Below are 25,627 nucleotides of genomic sequence, written 5' to 3'. Positions count from 1 at the left end.
TTATACTAAGCTTTAAGTTTACTACCTTAATAAACTTAACTCTTATTAGCTTAAGGGAAAATCCTTTTGTATGAAAAATCTAAACCGCTTAAGTTAGACGCTTGAAATTTGGCATGCAGGTACCTTAGTAAACTTAAAGCATAGTTACAACAGGATATTGCAAAATTCCCACGGGAACGGGAGTTAGCGGGAAAAAACATTTGTATGAAAAAATCTAAACCGCGTAAGATAGATGAAGGGGGTAAAACGGGATCCACGCGTACGAAGTCGCGGGCGGCCGCTAGTTATAAGTATAGATGAGGCAATATAATATTGTGAAAGTTAAGTATCCAGTGTTTTATTTATGAGAATAGATCTACCGACCTCTAACAGTACCTAATCAAGTATAATACAAATCAATTAACTTTATAAGTACCTAATAATAAAAAAATATGGAGAACAAGTTTGCCGATTCTCGTGTGGTCTGCCTTACTGTCGATGTTTGGATGACGGCACATCAAACTAAAATAATATCGTATTTAATAAAATAGTAGTATTATATCGTACAAGAACATACATAACTATAACACAATTTTCTCCCATTTCAAAACTATATTGGAAAACTTATAAAACAATTTATTAATTGCTTGCTATGGACTGGTATGGCTCGACATTCCTAATTTTCTCCAATAGAGGTGGAGAAAATTGCACACAGAATACGCGCACGTAGGTTTAAGAGAAAGAAATAAATTGCAAAATAAATAACAAAATCCAAGAAACACTTTAATAAAATATTCCTTTTTCTAAATAGACGCACGTTTGTAATAATCCTTAACTCATTTGGCTGTTTCACCAAACGTAATCCACTTTTCGGGGCTAAAATTGACTCAAGTATGCGAATACCAGCTGATGCTAAGGGCGGAAGAATTGAATAGCGAGATCTTTTAAATGTTTGAAATGGTATTAATATTACTTAGAGTAGGATACATTTCATTTAATAAACAGTTTTTGACCCTCTATATCTGACAGATATTGATATTAAAATGTAAACTATTAGAAACAAGTTAATAGGATGTGTAGTAGAAAGTACACAATGCACGATATTTGGGAAGTATTATTTCGAAGTGGTTTAGGTTAGGTTGTTGTATAAATAAACTGGACCAGGTGCATTGAGTCTAAAATTTAAAAATAAAATTTTGTTGGCGCTATTTTTAATTTACTAATGGGCTTAAAGGGCTGCGTCCTATTTAAAACAAGAATACGCACGCGAATTTGAAAACTTCCATTCGAAAAGCGGCTGCAAAACTGGCGCGATACACACAATAGGTATTCTATTACAAACCGAGGACGTTTCGAATGTGATAATAAGGAAAGCTCTCGGTCTTGCGACGCATTGGAATTCAATTTATTCAATATCGCCGGAGACGTGGGAATAGGTCGCTCGAACACTAGCGCAAATGAATTCACACACAGTGTGTAGTTCGTAAATCACAAACGTTCTTTACGTGAAATCTACCACAACATAGGGACTCGTACCTAAAACACCTTATGTGATTACAGGAACAAACTTTATATCACAAAATACTACCGGTGATAAAAGAGACCTGAACGAACGCAGGATACGGCTTAGAGAAAGTATAAAGGAGCAAACAGGCTGTTGAAATACTAGATCTCGCCAACTTTACAATACTGACACAGACGATCTTTTTGTGAAAACGGTGAATACTCTTGCTCATACTCAAGTGCCTTAGAATTCTACAGCTACACAGGTTTTAGCAAAAGCAAAAGTGCTTGTTACATTCAAGGTTTAAAAATAAAATCTCATAACCAGGAGTACTACAATATTGCTTTTTCACTAGGATTCTCAAACGGTCAGTTATTCGTTCAAATTGTTTATAGTGTCAGACATGAACAAACAGTCGTGTTTTATTTTCAAAAGTGAATTAAAATTTGATTTCATAGCCATACGGGCAAAGCTTTTTGTCAAAATATTTTATATAAAAGTTTTGTGTTTTCCAGTCCATTGCCATTTGAACGTGTTGAAATCGGTATTTGGTACTTGTATAAAGCGTTGATTGATGTCATTCGATTTCATGCTGACTGCTGTTGTGACCCGTTGGTTGAGTTAGTGGAAAATTGAATAGGATTTTGTTACATTTTTTAAACTGTTTTACTTGCATCGGGACAATTTTGAGGCCCTTCGTGAGGTGTTGAGGTGTTTGCAATAGCCCATTAAAATTTAGACAAATAGACCCCATAGTTATTATAAAAACTTTCAAAGAACTAAATATTAAAAAAACAGAGGATATATGGGGCATATCAACAGACATAATAAAACCCATCATTCCTCTTATAGCTCCCCATTTAGCTCATATCTTTAATGAATGTATTAACGAAGGTCAGTTCCCCACCCTGATGAAACATAGTAAAATTATACCATTATTTAAAGCAGGAGACAAAAGTGACCCATCCAACTTTAGACCTATATCGATACTACCTGCGCTCAGTAAAATATTCGAAAAAATTATTTTCAATCAACTACTGTCTCATTTTAACTTAAATAAACTGTTTCATGAAAAACAATATGGGTTTACAAAAGGGAAAAGTACGACCGATGCAGGGGTTGCTCTTATCAAACACATTTTCGATGCTTGGCAGGAGAAAAAAGATGCTATTGGTGTATTTTGTGACTTATCGAAGGCGTTTGACTGTGTTGATCATCAAACTCTGTTATTTAAGCTAGAGCATTATGGCATATCAGGCAAGGCCTTAAGCCTATTACACTCTTACCTCTCAGACAGATTACAAAAAGTAAATATTCACGGAACTAACTCTTCAGGCGCCCCTCTAAAAATGGGAGTGCCCCAAGGCTCAATACTGGGACCATTGCTCTTTCTGATTTATATAAATGATCTACCTTTTTATTCAAAGGACCTTTGTGAGATAGTATTATTTGCTGATGACACTTCTTTAATTTTTAAAACTAACAGGCGTCAGGAAATATTTGACGACGTGAATAATGCTCTTTCCAAAGTATTAGACTGGTTTACAACTAATAATTTGCTATTAAACGCAAAAAAACTAAATGTTTAAAATTCACTATGCCTAATGTCAAACAAGTTAACACAAATATTACAGTAAATAATGAACGTATTGAACTGATAAACTCTACTGTTTTTCTAGGTATTACTCTAGATTGTAAATTACAATGGGGCCCCCATATTGCTGCCTTGGCGGGAAGACTTAGTTCAGCTGCCTTTGCGGTGAGAAAGATCAGAAACTTGACTGATGTTGAAACAGCAAGGCTTGTATATTTTAGTTATTTTCATAGTATTATGTCTTATGGTCTTTTACTGTGGGGCTCAGCAGCAGACATAGAATCAATTTTCATTTTACAGAAAAGAGCTATTCGGGCAATATACGGTCTTAAACCACGTGACTCGCTTAGAGAAGTTTTTAAAGAAATCAATATATTGACTGTGGCTTCGCAATATATATTTGATAACATTATGTATGTCCGTAAACATTTACATTTATTTACTAAGAAAAGCGACGTCCACTCATTTAACACGAGACATAAGAATAAACTTGCTGTTCCATCTTTTAGGTTGCATAAAATAGGTAATTCATTCTTGGGGAAATGTATTACCATATTTAACAAAATACCACACAACCTTGTCGAATTACCAATAAACAAATTTAAGATACATATAAAAAATACCCTTATGTCCAAAGGGTACTACAAGGTTCGAGACTATATTGATGACAAGGATGCGTGGTCAGTTCAGTCTGCACATATTTGATGTACTCCAATTTGGTTATTCTTAGCGTTAGATATTTCCCGGCAATTAGTGGTGACTGAGTTTGTTCCGGCGTTTCTTCTCAGCACTTGCCATATGTTTGTCTCGAAGCGCTGGTAGGGCCCAAAAGATAAGGAGACATGTAAAGTGCCCCATAAGGGCTAACTTTTCTTTTTTATTATTTTCTATAATAATTTTGACGTTCATAAGTGCCACTTGTGGTCTAAACTGAATAAATACTTTTGATTTTGATTTTGATTTTTGATTTTGTTTAATGATACGGGACTATTCCCACCTCTCTTTCCAACCACCGCAACTCCTGTGTAGCCAGGATCTACAGCTTGACCGCCAATAAAAACCCAACCAGTGAAGGTCAAGTTTGTCCCGGGGGAAAGTTAAACTGTCATTGGACCCGCAACGAAATTAATCAGAAGAACATAGGAGTTCGAAGTTAAGGTTCGACTTCCCTCTGCTAAGCGGATGACAGGTGACAAAGGTTTAGTAACCTTTATGAAAAAGATATGCACCTCGGACAATAAACATTAATTAAGGGGGCCTATCTTATGAGCTATTAGCTACCTGCCAATAATATATTGGTTATTTTTATCACAGCTATCTTTGATTTGGTTAGACAAGGCACGTGGCAGGCTGTAAGAAGCGCTTGCCATATTCTATACTAACTTATTTGATAATAGAACCTAACTCATATTAAATCTTTTGTCGGAGGATTAAGATTTTAGATAAAGTAGGCCCCACAATATACCTACCTAAATTTAAAGTAAGATTTTCGAAAGTTTGTGCTTCGGATCTTCAGTTAATTTGACATTGCGCATTGTTTTTTTTTTTTTCAAAACATTTTGTTTGAAAGCATTTTTTCTTCTTACCTACAAACTGGAATGTCTTCTCTCAACAAAATGCATGGATCCACTTAGTAAAGACATCAAAAGCTAAGAAATGACCCTCGACATCGCACAGTTACTTACGGAGTAATATAGAGAGCTGTTTAAAACTCATCGTGGCAACTTGGAAACGGTCCAAGTAAATATTAACCTCCCACAATTCTGCATCTTCGCGCACTGAAGAAATTTAATTAATGTATAACTGCAATAGTTTTTATTTTTATTTAACATATTATTGGACCAATTAAGGACACTATTTATGGAATCATATTTAGGTGGCCAGTTAGGAATTGCAAGTTATAATAACTATTTAGTTCCTATCTATGCAACTTTCCTATGTGCTTATCTCGCTCAAAACAGTGTATTAACTTATACGCATACTTTAACCGAATAACGGTTTTCGATCGAGTTTATACTTCATGCAATCGAGAAAAAGAGCTGTTACAAAATATGAGCAAAATCCGGGCCAGTTACTGCTTGTATGTTTATTATGTAATAAATAAATGAATAGGTATAAATATGAATATGAATATGTCGATGCTGTTTATTAATTGATTTCACGAAAGCTTCTCGAATTAATAAATAACACATACATTTTACAAAGAAATGTAATATTCATAATTTTATTTTCGTAATATCGGCACCACACTTGAAATGTGATTTCATTTTACAACATCGACAATATCACGATGAAGATTATCGGAAAATTATTTTAAATTATTCCAATTATGTTTAATTACAGAGATACTAGCAATAAAGATTATTATAATAAATTTTATTTTAAGGATGATGATGATGACTGAAAATACCTACGGCTGGGCCATAAATGTAATATTGCCAGGTATATTAACTTCATGGGCTGCACTCATAAATAAAATTAAATACCTATCTATTCTATTTCAAATCACACGTTTCTTGTAAGCTGTTGCATGTGTAAGCAGGTGTAGGTGTGAATATAGTGTCCTATGTTCCGCCTACTTACATAAGTAGGCTAGAGCTTCTAATCCCTTCACGTGCACTACCTACACGAACATAAAATTAACCTAGGTACATTATATGACATCTTAGCACTACTGGGGTGCAAAGAGATTTAATATTTTCTCATTTCTGCATTTTTTTCATGTCTGTTGGTTTGATTAATTTTTGTAAAGATATTTTTCTATAGTAGAAGCAATTTTAATCCATTGTATTTTGAGAGCTTAAGCTAATATTAAGTACCTAAATTCGTTAATTTTCTGCCCATCCCTGAAATGCTTTTAAGGTCACGTAGGTTTATTAGATTACATTTAGGTTAGACAATTTATTCTTCACTTGACATAATAAGTGCCTTGGTCCAAAATTAAATCATCTCAACAACAATTTTCACCTTTCGGAACAATGGTTGTGTTAACTACTTCGATAGCTTATCCGAATATGAGTTCCCCAGTGTCGTCCAGGCACAACACAATCAACAAAACACAGAAACAATCGAACAGGTACCTTGTCTGCCGCCGCGCTGCTGGTAGGTACTCTGTAGGACGCCGCCGGCCGGTAGTTAGGGCTTCGCCCGGTGTCTTCGGTGGTTCACTTGAGTCACTAACTTCAAGCAAAGTACGGTGGAGGCCTCACACACAAAACATTTCCAAAAAGTCACCAAATTTCACATTTCCGTTGGAGCACACAATAAGCGTGGCACTCGCGATTCCGGCCCAAACGCGAGAGAGCGTGTTGCATAGTTTTCGTTCGTTTGCCGTCGTGGAGCGCGGCGCTGCTGTAGTCGCGCGCGCTCGCCGTGTAAGTTTTGGCGGGACGGAGTTGGCGGCAGATTTAAATAGGTCCCGCGCAATCGTACCGTGGTCATTGAAAGTATGTGTGCCTGAACATACACTCCCCCCCGAACCAAGGTCGCCTTGGTTGACCTAATTACTAATAATTGGAAGCCTACCGAGTTTAGATACAGGCCGTAAGAGCCTGCCGTTTGCAGTCTGTACCTCTACTACTCGTATTATTTTGTCTTTGCCGGGTAAAAGTTTAACTACACGACCGCGTTTCCACTGTAAAGGTGGGTGATTATCCTCTTTTATCAAAACTAAGTCACCGAGTTTTATTGGCTCTGTTGTATCCGTCCATTTGTGTCTTATTTGGAGGGTATGAAGGTATTCGTCGCGCCATCGACACCAAAAGTGTTGTGAAAGACGTTGCAACAATTGAGAATGTTACTAGGTATGCAAAATCACTTGAAACCTATGTTACAGTTAAGCTTTTACATTTACAAATACATTCGTTTTTATTTCATTCAAAAATACCCAGTAGTTATGATTTTATAGGCATTCAAAGTTCGCTTAAATATTGAGTCCCGCCGACGGTCACGTGACCCCGTGTGACGTACATTCACAGCGTCCACTCACTAGAAAACGGATATAAACATACTTAAATAATTTTTTTTTGTAAATACAAACTTATTATACATATTAACACCCAGACCCATCACAGAAATTAAAATTGAACCAAACCCAAACTTGATGCGATTGTGTCGTTTTATTGCGAATTACCTTCCAGCTCCATTATTAGACCCCGATTACTATATAGAATTAAAATACTCATCAATACAAAACGAACGAGCCCAAACTCGATGCATTTAAGTCGTTTTATTATAGAGTTCCTATGGCCACCTTCCAGCTCCATCATCAGATCAGCTCCATGTCATCATAATATTGCATGGTCATCCAAATCACATGTGTTTGCGAAATTTCAGCTTAATCGGTTGCCTGGAAGTGGGTCTTAATTCAGTTTGCAAGATTCCACCCATACAAATATGAGCCAGTCGTTGTAATATGACGTTACGCGCATAAAATGGCGGGCCGGCCGCCGCCCGCACTTTTAAAATTCAATATCTTGGAAACTAATTGACGTATCGAAATAATTCTTTCACGTGTATTTTTTATTTTTAACAGAGAATACAGAAAGCTAAAAAACAAAATTAGTGAACATTCTTCATTGGAAACGATTAAGCCGGCCGATATGAACTTCTTCAAAATTGTACTCAGGCAGGGCAACCAAGGGCTCGCCGATCAAGAAATGTCCGGGTGTTAGAATTTCGAGATCATTCGGGTCTGAACTTAATGGAGTCAATGGTCGAGAATTCATAACAGCTTCAACACGCGTAAAGAAGGTAGTAAGTTGTTCAAAGGTCAACCTTTGTTCTCCAAGAACTCTACGCATGAGAGATTTAGCAGATTTAACAGCAGCTTCAAAGATGCCACCCATGTTTGGGCTGCTAGGTGGGTTAAATAGCCATGTGACGTTAGATTTTGCTAATTCTCGGCCTATTTCGTAGTTATGATCACGCAGATATACGAATAGTTCCTTTAGATATTTATCAGTTCCGGTAAAGTTGGTGCCGCAATCGGATCTTACAAGTGAAGGTAAGCCGCGACGGGAAACGAATCTCGTGAATGCGTCAACGAAGGCTTCGACTGACAGTCCCGTGACTACTTCTAGATGTACCGCCTTCACCGTTAAACACACGAAAACGCAGAGATAGCACTTCTCTACACGAGCGCTTCTTAACGAGCTTGATTTTATGTAAAAGGGTCCCGCGAAGTCCGTACCTACACTTTGAAACGGTCGTAATGATCTCACACGGTCTGGAGGGAGATCCGCCATCAATGGTTGAGCAAGTCTAGGTCGCGCTCGATAACACTGAATGCATTTAAACGTAACACTCCGAGTTACGCGTCTCACGGATAAAATCCAATAACTGCGTGACAATATTGAGGCCAAGGCATTGGCTCCTACGTGGCAGTGTGAGTGATGATAATATTCTACCAGACTTTGGGTAAAGGCACCCTTCCCCGGGAGTAGAATTGGGTGTTTCGCGTTAAATGGCAGGTTGGAATGGCGCAATTTACCACTAGGGTTTCTGATTTCTCGACCTATTTTTTTTCTCGAGTTTCGAGAATTCTCGAGGCCAAAGTCTCGAGTTTTCTCGGGTCTCGAGTCTTTTAATGAAAACTGCTGAAATCGGTTGAAATTTAATAAAAACACAGGTTTTTTTAATCTAATATACCTACTTTTATGCACAACAATCAATATTAGAATTTAGTACCACTTATTTTGATAAGGAAATAAACGAAAAATAAAATCTTCTTTCATAATTAATATTTACCAATAATCATAACAAAAGTCATAAAGTCGCGGGCACTTTAAGGATAAATAACAATAAAAATCTGGAGCTACAATTGAATCACTTGTTTTCTAAAGAACACAAGTCCAAATAGCAAAATTACGATAAATAAATAAATAAATATTCAATTTTTTTTTAGACTAGTCGATACCACGCTTCCACGCAATCTATGCACATGTCGTGGCAGCTTTTAATTAAGGCTACACTATAAACACGTATTGTTTTCAATGTTTTTTCCAGTTAATTGTGTATGTCTTGTTAGCTGTCCTTAAATAAATAAATAAATAGTTTTTTTTATGAACAAAAAGAACTTTTTAATAAATTTTTAAATTTCTTACAGATAACGACTTGAATTAACTTTACGAGGAGGCAGGAGTACCTAACCTAACGTCTGTTAGGTAAGGTAACTGTCTAGTTAACAAATTTTTCAGTCAGATTAAACATACATAATAAATATAGCATACTCGTTGGTGAACATTATTACTTAGTTTCGATTGAGATCATGACTTGCAAATCAAATCAGTTAAAAAAGGAAAGAATAGGCCAGTCTAAAAGCAACGTTGACCTATTAAATAATAAAAAACTTACTTTTGTCTAAGAAAATCGGCTTTCAAGAATATTAAAGCTTCAAAATCGAAACTCGAGAATTCTCGAGCTCCGGTAATTTTTTTCTCGTCTCGAATGAAGCCAAATTTCTCGAGTTTTCTCGAGTTCGAGAAAGCTCGAGCAGAAACCCTATTTACCACCCACTCGGACTAGCCCGTCAGTGTCAAGAAACAGATTTAATTTCTTTAAGTGCGACTTAATTTTAGAATTTGATTTTAAAGAATCTATTTCTTCTTTGAAAGCCTCCGCCTGAACTAAAAGAATAAGTTTTTTAAGTGCGTTCCTACGTTCCTCGACCGACAAATACTTGTTTTTATTAATTTCGTTTTTCTTTTGAATACCCTGTATAAAACGTAGGATAAAACCGGTTACATTTATTAGCTTATCAAATGAACTATATCGCTCAAGCAAGTCAAAGTTAACGTTGTCCTGTGATACTGCAACATTAGTAACTACAGTTTTTAATTTAATACCAGGTAGTGAACTTTCGGGAATATCCGGTTTGTTAGAAGGCCACTCTTCGGGTGGAAGACAGAGCCAGTCAGGGTTCCACCACAAGGAGTGGTTAAGCAGTTCGGCTGCCGATGTGCCACGCGAGGCCGCGTCGGCACAGTTCTTGTCGGTTGGTACGTGCCGCCATGTGATTGGGACTTCCGATGTTATTATTTTTGTTACCCGATTTCCCTCATAGACTTGTAATTTATGTGGTTGCGTCCGAATCCATGCCAACACTATAGTACTATCACACCATCCGAAAACATCATCAATGCGAATACCTACTTCGCTTGTTAGTGTATCATAAACATGTTTTATTAAATTTACCAACAAAACCGCACCGTTAAGTTCCGACTGAGGTATTGTAACCCTTTTCTTAAGTGGTGATACGCGTGATTTAGCCAATAAAAGATGAAGAGATACATGACCGGTATCACTTACTGTCCGCAAATAAACAACCGCACCGTGGCCCGCCGATGATCCGTCACAAAATCCGTGTAAGGAGTAGGTATTATATTTACTTCCGTGTATCCGTAAACGTCGCGGTATCGTAAGCCGAGTCAAGTTAGGTAAATCTGAGAGAAGATCGCGCCACTTCTGTACTAGGGCCTCGGGTGCAGGTGCATCGCATTCAACACTTTTACTGCTATCTCCCGTGCTTAGAAACTCCTGCAATATTAGTTTCGCGCGAAAAATTACCGGACATATCCACCCTAGCGGGTCAAATAACTTAGCTGTCGACGACAAGATGGTACGTCGCGTGACCTGTGTTTCGGTAGGGACATTTACCTTATATGTAAAACAATCCGTCTTTGGTTCCCACTGAACTCCCAATACCTATATTACAGCCAAACTGATCTTCTTTATCGAAACTACTAGGTACTTCACAATGATCTGACGGCAAGTCCTGTAACAACCTAGGGTCATTCGCAGACCATTTGCGAAGTTCGTAATTTGCCGTGGACATTAATGCAATAAGTTCGTCACGAACGCCTATCGCCTCCTCAATAGTGTCTGCGCCTCCGTTTAGGTCATCGACAAAACTATTAAGTATGTGTGCCTGAACAGGTTGCTTATTTTGTAAATTTAATAAAAGAGAGGTCATGTTTTCTTGTGCGGTGTGTGATTTTGAGTGAAATTCTTCAAACACCAACGATGTTGATGTTGATGTGAGATTTACTGTTAATCTATTATTATTTTTTTGTTTTGTTGACTTATTAAGCTAGTAAATTTTTAGCATACTGTCTTGTTGATCGAAAAGTATTTTAAAGTGATTTTTCTATTTATTGTACCAAAAAATTTAATATTTATTTAACTCAAAATAATATCAATTACCAACAATTTTTGTAACAAATTTATATTACGTAAGACAGTGCGTCATCAGTAGAAAATCTTATTGTACCTAGGTATACATAGAAGGGAAAACGAGAAATAAAATGGTCTTGGGAAGTCTTTTTGATAGCGGACCGTATCCTCTGATCCTACACACGGAACAAAGCGTTCCCGTTATTCTATCAAAAGATCAGGTTTCAAACGAAACGTGATGTAGACGGGAGTCTGTATATAGCTAAAGGTTGCTACTTACTTCTAAGTATCGTACACGAAGACACAAGATGAACATGGAAATTTGAACATCTTGCGAAAAGTATTCAAGCCCGAAACTGTCACCCTGTATTTGCATCATTCGTTTCATATTTTACTAAATAGAGTTAGATTACGTATTTACAAAATAATAACGTATAATATACCTCCAAAATCATTTTACAAATTACAGAGTTCATGGCTTGCTATCAACGTTTATCATAAAGTTATTTGTTTTGGAAGTTCAATACTTTGTTTTCGGTTGAAATTCATTTTCATGCGAACAGTAAACGCCATTAATATTCATGATCGTTAATAAGTTTAAATTAATACAGTTTAAGAAGGTTCTTATTCAATAGCCCTCCAACTTGGATAGGTATGGACTCTTCGGAAGGCTTACTTACCGGACTAACTTCTTAACCTTCGTATACCCGCGCCAAAAAGCATTACACATATACCCGCGCACGGTCTCTCAGACCGAAAGTTGAGCTCGTGTTTTATAGTATAATTGTGTACTGTACTGTACTATAATTTGCTTTAATTATACGTTAAGGTTATAATTGCATAAAAAAAATTAAAACAAATTTTATATTTATAGATATTTTGATTTAATCGGCCTTTAAATCAGACTTAAAATTTAAACAAAATTTTACATCAGCCTAAATTTAATAACAAAAATAAACTTTTTTCTTTTGAAGCCTAAAAAATTACTATAAAATATAATAAATGGAAGTATCCTTAGTAATATAAAAGAACAAAACAGTATTTATCACTAGTGGTTTCAGTGGAATAATAACCGGAACATACCATAACTGCATGCTCGTATAATGACAAAAATACTTTTTGCATCTGACATATCACCCTTCTGCTCAGAATCGGTGTTATTCTCCTGCACTTCTAAATCATCCACCACCTCATCACTGTCACTCTGGTCATCATAGTTGGAGTCCGAATCTTCACATTCTAACAGCGCCTTTATCATTTCTTCGTTCATTATGACGACAAAAATGGCTAAAACAAATTAATAATAATAAAATACAGTAATACTTATTTGATATGAAACGCCACTAAAATATGACGATACATTTTATTGAGTAATATTGTAAAATAAAACAATAGTAACATACCTGAAGTAGATACACGTATACCCGCGTCGGTCTCACAGACCGAATAACAGCAAAAAGTGAGACACATACACTTGGCAGCAGCGATCGCCCAACACTAAACAATGGCAGGCCACAAATCATGAAGCTACTAAAAACCGCAAAGTCATAGAGTTAATACTTTTTGAAAAAACTCCGAATTATTAGTTCGTCGGTCTGAGAGACCAACGCGCGGGTATAGGAAGGTTAATAATACGAATTCGTATAGTTAGTTTAAAATGGTAAAAACACTCTGTGTAATGTTTTAAAATGAGAAGTAAGTTATTTTGCCCTTAATTATGCTATAGTTACGTACATACAACAGGTGCAGGAGTAACAATAGGCAAGTAAAATAAAGCTTATGATATCGTAGTAAGGTATAGGTTATTAATTACCTACCTACTATGTTAAATTCGTATAAAATATATTTATTTTGACATAATACAGAAATGAAATAAGTATTTTATAACGACCACATTTTGTCTTTGTGTTTCAATAAAATACATAAATTAATAAACAGTTAATTGGAAGCTCAGCAATACTAAATATTGAGCTGGTACTAAATGTTTGCGATAACTTAATGAGATGAAAATGATCAGTGACCTAACACACATTATCGTTTTTAATAATGTATTGAATATGGCAGCTTTATTTTGTGATTATTCTCGTGATGCATAATTTTTGCAGCTATATTATTTCCCAGGACGAGTGATACGTCCGTATTCACAAACATTACAATGAGGTCTCACAGAGGGCGTGGACGCACAGGGTTCACACCAATCACAGAGCTCTATTCAACGCTGAGCGTCCGATTTGCTGCTTCACTTAAGCAAGCATCATTTGTGAATACGGACGATAGAGTCGTACAGTGTTGTTTGTTACGAATAAACAAATATAGAGCTCCATAAGCCCAGATTTCAAAAGTAATTTAAGGTATATTCCAAAGGCGCCTATGTTTATCTAATGTATGTGTATTATCAAGGGGTAGATGATCACTATCATGTCAATCTCTTATACATATAACGCAATATTTGTAAAAGGAAATAATCACTGCCATTTCAAACCGACGAGACTATGAGTTGCCCTTCTTTTTTGTTTTGTCGGAGCCTACCTGATACTTGAGGTTTCTTTACACCGCAATTTACGCCGGTGCATAAATATCAATTTCTCTGTTACACGCAATAAATTCATATTTTGATATCGCGGCTCCGAGTATGCGTACCAACTCGACACAATATTCTCTTTACCCCCGGTATTAAAGGAGAAGTGGTGCTCGAAACGTAATTTTGCTTTAAAAATAAATTCCTCGTTTGGTTTGTGTCAAATGAAATTTCATCTTCAGAGTGAAATTGTTCTTTCAATATTTCGTCGAATAAACAGAAGCAGAGATACCTATAGATGACCCACGCTGAACTGTCCCGCCAAACTCAATGACAGGGGGGCGCTACCATCGTTCAAATATATGGTTTCCAACATGGCAAAAATCAGAACCAGCGATCCGGTATTGACGGTGGCGCCCCGCTGTCAATGTCATGGATAGGACAGTTCAGTATTTTGGAACTATACCTACTTAGGTTTTAACTTTTACCGTGCTTTTACGCAGGGTAGGTTTATTTTTTCTTTGAAACAACGATGTCCAAACCAATGAGGTTATAACTCTGAGTCTGACTCTCTAACATTTCAAAGGAGGCCGTGGTTTTAAATTTAAAAACAAAGCACCGTCAATGTCAAATATAATTTTGACAGTTAATTTCAGTCATCTTATTTTTCAATTAATTGTAATAAAGTTATATTTTTTGGTTGAAGAGTGATCCTAGGTTGTAAATATTAAAAATGGTAGGTAGCTCTGATAAAGCCCTTTGTACGGTCCTCCACAATAAAGTATCAGATTAAGGTAAGATTGTGCGCATCGGCTACGATAACGATCAACTCGGCGGAGTCCTAACTGGATGTTATCGTACGTTGGAAGTTCCCAGACGATATTCTAAAATGCTCACAAGATGAAGTTACATACACTTGGAATCAAATACTTTGATCTTGAATGGAAAATAAATGTAAACTAATCTCCCTTGAGATTAGTCTGTAAGTTTTGATCGTAGCTGTCGTTTAGCTCAATACAAATGTCTTTATCCAGTTCGTAAAATTGCTAAGGCAGTTTACAATGTTCCAAAAAACAGCTTTAAACTAGTGTTTAAGAAATGGGTGTTGTTTATCAAACAGTGTTTGTATGTCATGTTTCGCCGCCACAAATTATGCAATAGGTATGCTTCAAGACTTTGCGGAATGATAGTTGTGCATGCATGCGGCCGCGTGGCTTGCCCCTGGCATGTGCCTAGCCGCCTGCGGTACGCCGCGGCTCGCCTTGAATAAATTGAATAATGATATTATCGCAGTCGTATGTAGATTTCTATTACACGTGTCTGAATTTATCAGCGAAATACCCATCGGCAAATTTCGTTTGTCGCTCCCGACATTCGCTCTTTAACTCGATGTTATTGGATTGTTGTTATTTCCTCGAGATTCAAAATAAATATTATGGCTGGATTGTTTGTTCATAATTATTGTTAAAATTGTAATAGATGTTGGTTCTTTACTAAAACGTCTTACTCTATTGGTTGAGTTTAACAAAATGCTCCGTTCGAAGTTGCTCAGACCTTTGAACCTCTGGGGAATACATGAGGCCCCATTCAGGAGCTTTCGTGAGATGTAATCGCGTACGCGCGTTAAGGAAGGACGCGTATGGGCATTTCTCCACTAAATGGAAAATCGCTGTCCCAAGCTAAATTTATGTAGTAAACCTTAAAATTTCTCAGGTTTTTGTATCAATACTGACATAGAATTAGGTATTCTTAGCATGACATAGCATATTTAGTAATTTAATCATGGAATATTCGAATAAATAACCTCAAACGTCTCAAATCACAGTCCCCTGGTACGTCCCTTTTCCAGAATTACACATATTGTTACAAATGTTTATTATATTTCTGTTGATATTTGAATAAAAAATATCCAAATACATTAACAATAACAGTTAGCATCTTAATACATCACAAACAATGTTAATTACAATATAATTTTAATCAAAATATCCTTCTGAGAATGCTGTCCTCAAATTATTAAAACATTCCCCTGTTAAAATTTTAAAACCGGTTTAAAGTCATATTTAGTTTTGGCGCAAAGCACTTAGATCGCAAAACGGAACGCAATAGGTGTTAAGGTTGTTCAGTTGTGTAGCTAGTGGGCAGCCGCTATTTTGTTTAATGCTACTACTGCGTCATCTGGTGAACCACGCGTCTCGGCCGTCAGTGAAAACATTCCCCTGGTGAGCCTTTTTTTTACTATTTTAAGAGTTTTAATAACGACAATTTGTTTAAATTAATTAATCTTCTAGTATGTAGCCACATAAGTTGCGTTTATTTTAATGTTCTTAAATGATATTGTTTTATGAAGTATTCACGTAAAAATAACATTCCCCTGGCGAACATTCCCCTGTCATTTCATAGCACAGGGTACTGTTCATACCACAGGGGTCTGTTCATACTACTGTTTTCCTAGGTTTTGACCACTAAAATAACGTCTTTTTAGTAGGTATTATCTCAAAATTTCACCGAAAAAGAAGCTACGCGAAACATGAGAAGAATTTCAAGAACAAAAACGTATAGCTGTGCAATTATGATATCATCGACTTGAAACATTATCCTAAAAGAAAAATTGAAAAAAAGAAGAAAAAAGAAAAACTTTAAATAAAATCAGTTAAAGATATGAGTTGTCGTGAGCATAAGGCTGTAAAAAAGGTTTGGAGGGAGCACTGTGCTAAGTTTCGTGCAAAAAAGAAAGTCATGAAGACATAACAAATAATTTGTGTCTCTTTACGAGATCGAATCAGGAATGAGGAGATCCGTAAACGAACTAAAGTCGGTGACATAGCCCGACGGATTAGCAAGCTGAAGTGGCAATAGGAAGGCACATAGTACGCAGAACTGATGGCCCATCGGCAGCAAGGTTCTGTAGTGGAGGCCGCGTGGACGTCCCACGCTGCGTTTTACGGTACACAAGGTGGACCGACGACATTATAAAGGTAGTAGGAAGGCGCTGGACGCAGGCCGCTACGAATCGATCAACATGGAAGTCTTTGAGGGAGGCCTATGTTCAGCAGTGGACGTCCTATGGCTGAAATGATGATGATGATGATAATGAACAAATAATTTCGGAAGGGAAAATACCTACATCTGATTCAGAAGATTTCGCAGAAGAACATCAGGCGCCTTTAAGATCATCTGACCCAACACGAAATAACAAGAATAGCGTTTCAATATTACATTCACCAGAAACGGGGTCAAAAAACAAAAATTAGCAGTAATAATGTTTTTTGTTTATTACTTTTTGTATTTTTTTGGTTCTGTTTTAAAAGGCAGGATACTACATTTTTGATTATTATAAAGACTGACTTTAGTGTCATACAATTTAAGTCTTAAAACTTAATTGTTCGTTAAGTTTAATGCTACTGTTATTAGGCTTAAGAAAAGTCATTATAAATTAGTAATATTTGTTTTAATAATAATACTTTTTGTTTCAAAAACTTACATATTTTTATAATAGCAAAGAAAAATAAAGAGTTTGTTTATTCAAAGAAAAATACTAATTGTTTTTGTCCATAATACATTCCCCTGGGTGGTTGCAACATTCCCCTGTCGCAATTTTGCGAAAAATCGCCAATAACTCAAAAACTAAGGGGAAAATGTGTGGGCTTTTTTTAGATATGTATTTAAATTACTATTGCCCTGAATTTCGTTAACAAAATTTCTCAACATTTAATAAAATTACTTCAGGACAGTCTTGTATGGACGATTTTCCAAATAGCAGAGAAACACCCGTATATCTAAGCGAAGAAGATTTTTCAGGGCTAATCTTAAGGTCACTACCACTAGGTATTTTATGATTTTGCTTAGTGGTTAAATACGCAAAAGTTCTGGAATATTGTTTCTATTAAACTATTAAATGTATGGTTAGTTTGGTTCTCGTTTCATGAAGAAGAATTACAAAAAAAGTTCAATTAGTCTTTTTTGGACCTAATGGTGATTGGTTAATTTTAAAAAATGAAATATTGTAACTTGTAGTTAGGCTCAAAATGAAAACTTCACAAGGGGCAATTTTAGATTCTATTTTCTAATTTCGATTAGCGAGGAACGAGCAGGGCAGATTGGTGCAATAGGAAAGAAAGACCAGTAATGTCATTAAAATAAGTGCAGAGGTGGTCTCACAATCCAGGCTGCGCGTAAAACTTTACGGCTCCGCCAGTGAGCGCGCCGTGATAATCGAATGAAATAAGTGCATGGGTCGACCCAACTGTTGTCATCGTAAAGTCTCTATTGGGTGCAAAAATAAGAGTCGATAATCTTTAAATTACTCTTTGAATGTGTTGTGAACCACATCCAAGACCTTCCAAGGGATCTTGAACGTAGTATTCAAGCATAAAGGGTTGTTTAATATTCATGTCCATAATCTGGTTAAACATGCGTTTTTGTGGTGTCAATATTGGTGTCAATATGTTCTAAAATAATAGATAGGGTAAAACCCAAACATTGCAATTGGTTTTCGTTTCGTTTCATTAAACAGAATTTTAGAATTTCAACTATCAGTACTAATTAAATCTAGCCAGTTTCTATTCAAACTCGTCGCATTGTTAACTACCTCCCAACAATCGAAAACAATAACATTGTAAGAATTAAAAAACAAAAAAACTGTGTACATTAGATTTGAATACCCACGGTTAACTTGTTGTGTCAATATCAAAGGGCACCGTGAAAAAACCGCCAGTAAACTCTGTTCCATCAGTGTGCGCAAAATGAAAATTCTTCAAGAGGAAACTTTTGTGGGTATCAAGCAAAGTTGATCAGTTTTTGGTACAAGGTGCGTACAAACAACGGCACGTCAAGTTGTACACTGTGGGATCCCGAGTGCTTGTAATAAAGGCGGTTTTGCAACAAAAATGTATAGTCTGATGTGTTGTCGCCTGTACGTACATAGGTATCGTGCTATGTTGCTTTTCGTTTATAAATCGTACGAGTTTCATAACTTGTAGCCGTAGCTGTACGCTCTCGAATGAGGTGTTCAGCCCCTGTACTATAAATATTATTTATTGCCTCTCGCAAAAGCCTGGGGAATTTGAAATAAAGATGAAATATCCGAGTGGCAGGCTTAGCGATTTTAAAAATACTGTTATGAGCCACGAAAAAATGAATTTTGACAAATAACACAACATGTTTACAACAAAGATTAGAAAGTAGGTATTGTTTCTGATATTCTGATTCTGATACACAGTACCGACGATGATTTGAGTGCATTACACTTTAAAACAGAAAGAAATTTCTACTGTACTACCATATGGAACGTGAACATAAAAGTTTAATATGAAGTGGGTACTGTAGATTTTATTAGGGTGAAAATCCTGTAAATTAAGTAAAGAATTTGGCCGTTGTTCCATTGGTGATAGGCACCCCATTAAACCGCTGCAGCGACTATTAGCCCCAGTTCCAGCCGCAATCTCTTTCGTGTCGACATTTTATTATCGGTAGAGTCAGCTCCTAGTAATCCCTAGCCAGCGGTACAATTTACGATTTATAAAACCGCCATTTCTGTTGTAAAGCAAAACGATAAAGAGAATAGTAAGCCCCGACCTCCTCGCTCGGCTCACTCCGTTCCGTTATCTTAATATTCACTGATATTAAAAAGTTAATCCGAAAAAACAACAGTCTCCACCTCGGTTACTGTTTGTTATCTTAGAAGAAAAAGTACCGTAACTGCCGTGTTTCGAAGAAAGCTTGCTGTTGAGGTAATCTATGAAAATTAAGTGAGCAGATTATGCGAATGGTTCTCGTCAGAATTTAAGGTGTATTTATACGAAATTTAATGTAAAAACTCGTCTAAGTTTGGGTGATTAAATATATTATAATGAAACGGCACAATTAACGCTCTGCTTAGTCACTAATTAGGTGATTCAGGCATTGTATTAAAAATAACCGTGGTTTCTTCATCACATTCTAACCTAGGAAAATGGAGATCAAACTGAAACAATCACGTAAGAGATCTTAAAAAATGTCTTTATGCCGAAATCGAATGTACGAATTCCGGTTAGTTTTTCTCGTGTTATAAATCAGATAATAATAATAATAATAATAAATCTTTGGACAATTTCACACAGCGCCAGCTAGCCCCAAAGTAAGCAACTTGATGCTTGTGTTATGGGTGCTAGCTTAACGGATATACTACTTATATACTTTTTTTTTTTAAATACATAAATATTATACATAGTCACACCCAGACCCGTCACAGAAATTAAAATTCATCATTTCAATTTCTGCCCGGCCGGGAATCGAACCCGGGACCTCTCGGCATAGTAGTCCGTTCTGAACCACTACACCAAACGGCCGACAGATGGATTTGATGCGTCGCGTTTTATTATTTTGGATTATCTCGATATATGTTAGATGTTCTTGGCCATCCATCTGTGGTTCCGCTTTAGCTAGCGTCGTTTATCCCATAGAGTGATCGATCCGTCTGGACAAACAAACCCTGACGATATTATTTCCTATAATAAGTCCATGGGTTGCTATGAAAATAGCACACGACAAGAAGAAAATGGAAACACAATTTGCAATAGGTTTTTTAGTTTGTTGCCTTTTAAGGATTTTGTTTAGTCGCCATACTTACTTGTTTAATATTAAATAATAATATTGCATAGACACTTACCGTCATGAGAGTCGTATACGTAAATGATTTCCTTCCATCCATAATGTACGATTGTATCCACGATTGCTTTGTGGTAGTCCGGCCTCATGCTCACAGCGTGGTCGATCAAGCCAGACGACGGAGGAATGACCTGAAAAATATTACGATTTACCCACTTTGCTCACAACAAAGCCAAATACAGAGCTTTGTGTACAGTTTGAGGTTCCGTATTACTTTCGGAATTGCTTATTAACAGATTTTTAACGGAAACTAAAAAATTTAAGCAAATATGAAATGAATACTACTCCCGTTGGTGTAACTCAAAATTTTATACAAACGTACCAAAATATGCCTTGGATTACCAATAGACCTCTTGATTTAAATTTCTTGATCAGTTCAACGTGCAAATCATCATCACTACATAGTATAAAACAAAGTCACGTCACTGCCTGTCTGTCCCTATGTATGCTTAGATCTTTGAAACTACTCAACGGATTTTGACGCAGTTTTTTAATACTATGAGTAATTCAAAAGGTAGGTTTATTATGTATACTTAGCACCCGTGCGAAGCCGGGGCGGGTCGCTAGTTGTTCATAAAATGCAGTTGACACGAAGTAGGCACTACTATCTTGTTACTATACCTATACTCGTAACATTGCACGCGCTTACTGATACACAAGATGACGTATAAAAAGGGCAGTTGGGCACTACTAGTATACGAAGGACCCGCTTCATGGATATAAATGGTCTTCACAGCTTCACTGCCAAGAGATTGAGCTGCCACTCATGACTTTGATTAAATTTCTGTGGTCCTTTCAAAGCGATTTGTTAAGATTAGCCACGTATGTACTCTTTTCTCATTTGATGAATTGTTTACTCTGTTCAAGTGCTTGGAACTCTTAAGTTTTCAAGGGTTGCTCCGATATTTTTCGTGACAATTTTCTGTACGTTTGGCAATAAGTGAAGAAATCAATCATCAAAATTAGTTTACTAGTTGATCAAAAAACAATTATGTATTAGAAACAAGGTATCATGTCAATTTTAAAATGGGCTATTAATTAATAACATTAAAATGATAATAATTTAATTGGAACGAAGATTTTTTTAACCTAAAAAATAAAAAAGATGTACATTTTATGGGGTGAATAAAGAACTTACCTTTTCTGGAAACCACGGAGTGACGAAAGGCATTTGAAACGTGTTGGTGTATGAATGTAGCGTGTCAAAAGACTCGGGTGTGACGGCGCCCAGCATCGCAAACACTCCACGCGCGAATTGGTTGCATACTGTGGCAAGAGAAATAATATTGATTGTACAGACAACGGCACATCAAGGTAAACAATGTGGCATCTTACGGGGTTGTAATAGGGGCGACTTTGCAACAAAAATGTGTAGTCTGATGTGATGTCGTCTATACAACCAGCGTCAAATAGTCATCAATTTTTAATCAGTGTCATAATATTGTGAAGTACATCAAAAGTAGTCAAAAAGTCCTCGTTACTGTTGGAATGGTTGTGTTGTCAACTTTTTGACCACTTTGGATAGGTATCACGAACTAGATAGTTGACGCTGAATGTACCATATAATTGATGTTCTGTTTATGATTAGGTACAAATTATGGGGTTTGACAAAAAGCTGACTTCTGGTATCAGAATGTGCGGCTATTTCGAGAATTTGACGATTGTAGACTAGTTGACTGTCTCTTAGTAGGTGTCGTTAAGTCCCATTTTTATTTGCTTTTGTTGATGAGCACCTTCATGCTGTATAACGTAGAGCTGGCTAGCTGGAACCGCTATGATAGAACTGTCATTTATATTCAAATGTGATGTTGTCTTTAGCTGTGTAATGGCTGTGCCGAACTCTCTATTGTAAATATTCTACGTGTGCTTTGATACTAATATATTTATTATGTTACTACCAACCACTGTGTTTATTGCTCTGTAGCGGACTTAATATATCCCTAACAAGGGTTATGGGCCCAGAGCCCCAGAGCAAAGTAACATTTTAAAATAGTTTGTCGTGAAAATAATTTCGTATAAAGTGACGTGAACAGAATGTCGAATGTACGTATTGAGTTATTGAGAAAAGACAACTATGATAGTTGGAAAGTGCAAGTAGAAGCCCTATTGATCAGAAATGATTTTTGGGAATATGTAAGTGGAGAAAAGTCAAAACCCACGGATGAGACATTATCAACAGCATGGGATTTTGCTGACAGAAAGGCAAGATCGGAGTTGATTTTGTCATTGGATCCGAGTGTTGTTCATCATGTGAAAAGATTGAAGACTGCACGAGAGGTTTGGCTGAAATTAGAGAGTCTGTTCGTATCACGTGGACCTGCGAAAAAAGCGACCCTGATGAAAAGGCTCATGCTACACAAGATGAGTGAGGATCAGAACGTATGCGAACATCTTGATTTATTTTTTGAAGCTGTCGATAAGTTAGAAGAAATGGACATCGTGATCCATGATGATCTTTTAGCGATTATGTTGCTGTATAGTTTACCAGCAAGCTATGAGAACTTCAGATGCGCCATTGAAAGTAGAGACGAGCTGCCAAAGCCTGAACAACTTAGGGTGAAAATTATCGAAGAATACAGTTCGAGAGGCAATACCCAAGTTGAGAGGATAGAAGGAGCTATGTATATAAATAAACATCAGAAGAAGAATGGGACTGGACCTGAAACAAAATTTAAGTATAAATGTTTCAAATGTCATAACTTTGGACATAAGGCATCCGATTGCAAGAAAAAGAAGTCTTCTCAGGCTTCAGAACAGAAACCTTCAGAATCTAGTTGCGTTGAGTCGTGTTCGACTGTAGAACATGAAGCTTTAACTGTGTATCATGTTTCAGATAACTGTTTAGCTATTGATTCCAAGCGTCTTCGTCAGGAATGCTTGTTTGATAGCGGTTGCAGCTCGCACATGTGTAACAACGCAAGCAGGTTTGATAAAATATTGCCAAGTAACCAACAATTGAAATTAGCCACTGATTCTTTGACAACCGTGCAAGGTAAGGGTACTGTCAAGATATTAGCATGTAACGATGATATTACGCGAAAAATCCAATTTGAAGATACGTTGTTAGTTCCTGATCTACGTAGTAACTTAATTTCGATTTCTAAACTTACTGATCGAGGTTGTATAGTCACTTTTAAACGTGATGTAGCATATGCAACTAAGGATGGTGAAGTTAAGTTGACTGCTGATCGTAGAGGTAATTTGTATTACCTGAGAGAGCAGGATGCTTCGGCATCTGTAGTATCAGATAAGGATGTGGATTTGTGTAGATGGCATGAGCGTATGGGACATTTGAATGCTAGGGATCTTATGAAAGTACTGAAGAAATCGGGTATAGACGCCACCAAGTCTGATACTGAATTGCGCGATTGTGATGTGTGTGCTAAGGGAAAGATGGTTGCGTTGCCTTTTGTGAAGTCCAGTCAGCCATGTAACGAAAAGTTAAAAATAATTTATTCTGATGTGGTAGGCCCAATGAGAGTTCAATCAAATGCGGGAAACAAATATTTTGTTACATTTATTGATGATTGTACTCGTTGGTGTGAAGTTTTTATGTTGAAAAATAAAAGTGACGTCTTGTCAAAGTTTAAAATATTTAAATGTCAGATCGAAAATTTGACAGGTAAACAAATAAAATATTTCCATTCCGATAATGGCAAGGAATTTGTGAATAGTGATTTTTCGAAATTTTTACAAGAAAATGGAATAAAAAGGAGGTTGACTACGCCGTATTCACCGCAGAGTAATGGAATTGCAGAACGGATGAATCGCACCTTACTGGAGAAGGCAAGATGTATGTTATTATCCTCTGGTCTACCAGCAAGTTTTTGGGCGGAAGCTATTGCAACCGCGTGTTATTTGCGTAACAGATGTCCGACTAGCAGCTTGAATGGAGAAATTCCATATGAAAAATTGTTTAATAAACCTGTAAATATTGGTTATTTCAGAACATTCGGTGCGAAAGTTCATGTTTTGGAAAAGGAGCCAGGAAAGGATAAGTTCGCAGCACGAAGTTCTCCCGGCATTTTTGTGGGCTACCCGGCTGAATCTGGTGGCTATAGGGTGTGGATATCCGAGAAAAGAAAAATAGTGGTGTCAAGAGACGTCAAGTTTCAGGAAGATAAGAAAACTGAAAGTGAAGTTTTGAAAGAACCATCTATTGAGCTGCAATGTGAACAAGATAGTGTTGATAAAAGGAAGACTATCGAGTTTGAATTGTCCAACAGACAATGTAGTTCACACTTTAGTGATCAACCTTCGAATATTCAAGTTCCAATAGATCGATCTCAAGATGTACCGTTCAGAAACGAACTAAACACAGAAGATACGGAAGTTACTAGTACTACTGATAGAAATGAGACATTTGACTGGAATATCACTTTGAAAAGAGGCCCTGGAAGACCTAGGATTGAGAGAGGACACGTTGGGCCCCCCCGAAAAATCTTTAATATGGTTGAAGTTAGAGAAACAGAGAATAGTGACAGTGAGTCACAGGAAGAAGAATATGGTGACTGTGATGATTTTGCTGGAGCTATTGAGACAACTTTGAAGGAAGCTTTGGGAAGTGATGAAAAAGTCAAATGGGAAGAAGCAATTTTATCAGAGTTAAGAAGTTTAGTGAAGAATGATACATGGAAAATAGTAAAGAAACCACCTGATCGAAATGTCATTGGATGTCGATATGTGTTAACAACGAAGGTAAATGTTGATTTAACAGAAAAGAAGAAGGCCAGGCTTGTCGCGAAAGGATATAGTCAACAACATGGTCTGGATTACTTCAAGACATTCGCCCCAGTTGCTAGGATAGCAACGGTTCGTCTATTGATTGCTTTAGCAGTTGAAATGGGCATGGACATAGATCAGATAGATATAAATACTGCTTATTTAAATGGAGATCTTGATGAGAATATTTATATGAGAATTCCAGAACTGCTGAAAGAAAGTTTAGAAAAGCTGATAAGCTTGGATGGCAGAAAAAGCGAAATAGGCAAAAGAGCTGTGAAAATGCTTGAGAATATGAAAGCAGGGGGTGACACCTGTCTTTTGAAGAAATCGTTATATGGTCTCAAGCAAGCTGGAAGACAGTGGAATATGAAGCTGGACATGAAACTTAGAGAAATGGGTTTGAGACCAACAGTGAGTGAACCTTGTATGTATCATAAATGTGACAATAATGGAGCAGACCTATTTGTCGTTATCTATGTTGATGATA

At 36.7% G+C, this 25,627-nt stretch overlaps 1 protein-coding gene and 1 long non-coding RNA gene across 2 annotated transcripts in view; one reads left to right on the top strand and one right to left on the bottom strand.

Annotated features, from left to right (window-relative positions):
• The window catches only part of LOC135086500 (glutamate receptor 1-like), a 69,430-nt gene that overhangs the window by 22,003 nt on the left and 21,800 nt on the right, over positions 1-25,627 (bottom strand). The window contains exons 3-4 of the mRNA XM_063981221.1: positions 21,554-21,681; positions 20,417-20,546 (exon numbers count right to left, since the gene is read on the bottom strand). Coding sequence (XP_063837291.1) covers positions 20,417-20,546; positions 21,554-21,681 — 258 coding nt within the window. The remainder of the gene's footprint in view (positions 1-20,416; positions 20,547-21,553; positions 21,682-25,627) is intronic.
• Positions 23,856-24,502, top strand: LOC135087254 (uncharacterized). Its single transcript, XR_010260731.1, has 2 exons — positions 23,856-24,208; positions 24,363-24,502. It is a non-coding gene; the product is annotated as an uncharacterized LOC135087254 (long non-coding RNA).

The sequence above is a fragment of the Ostrinia nubilalis genome, chromosome Z, assembly GCF_963855985.1.
Source record: "Ostrinia nubilalis chromosome Z, ilOstNubi1.1, whole genome shotgun sequence".
NCBI lineage: Eukaryota > Metazoa > Arthropoda > Insecta > Lepidoptera > Crambidae > Ostrinia > Ostrinia nubilalis.
Note: the sequence above shows the minus strand (reverse complement) of the source record. Positions and strands in the feature narration are given on the sequence as shown.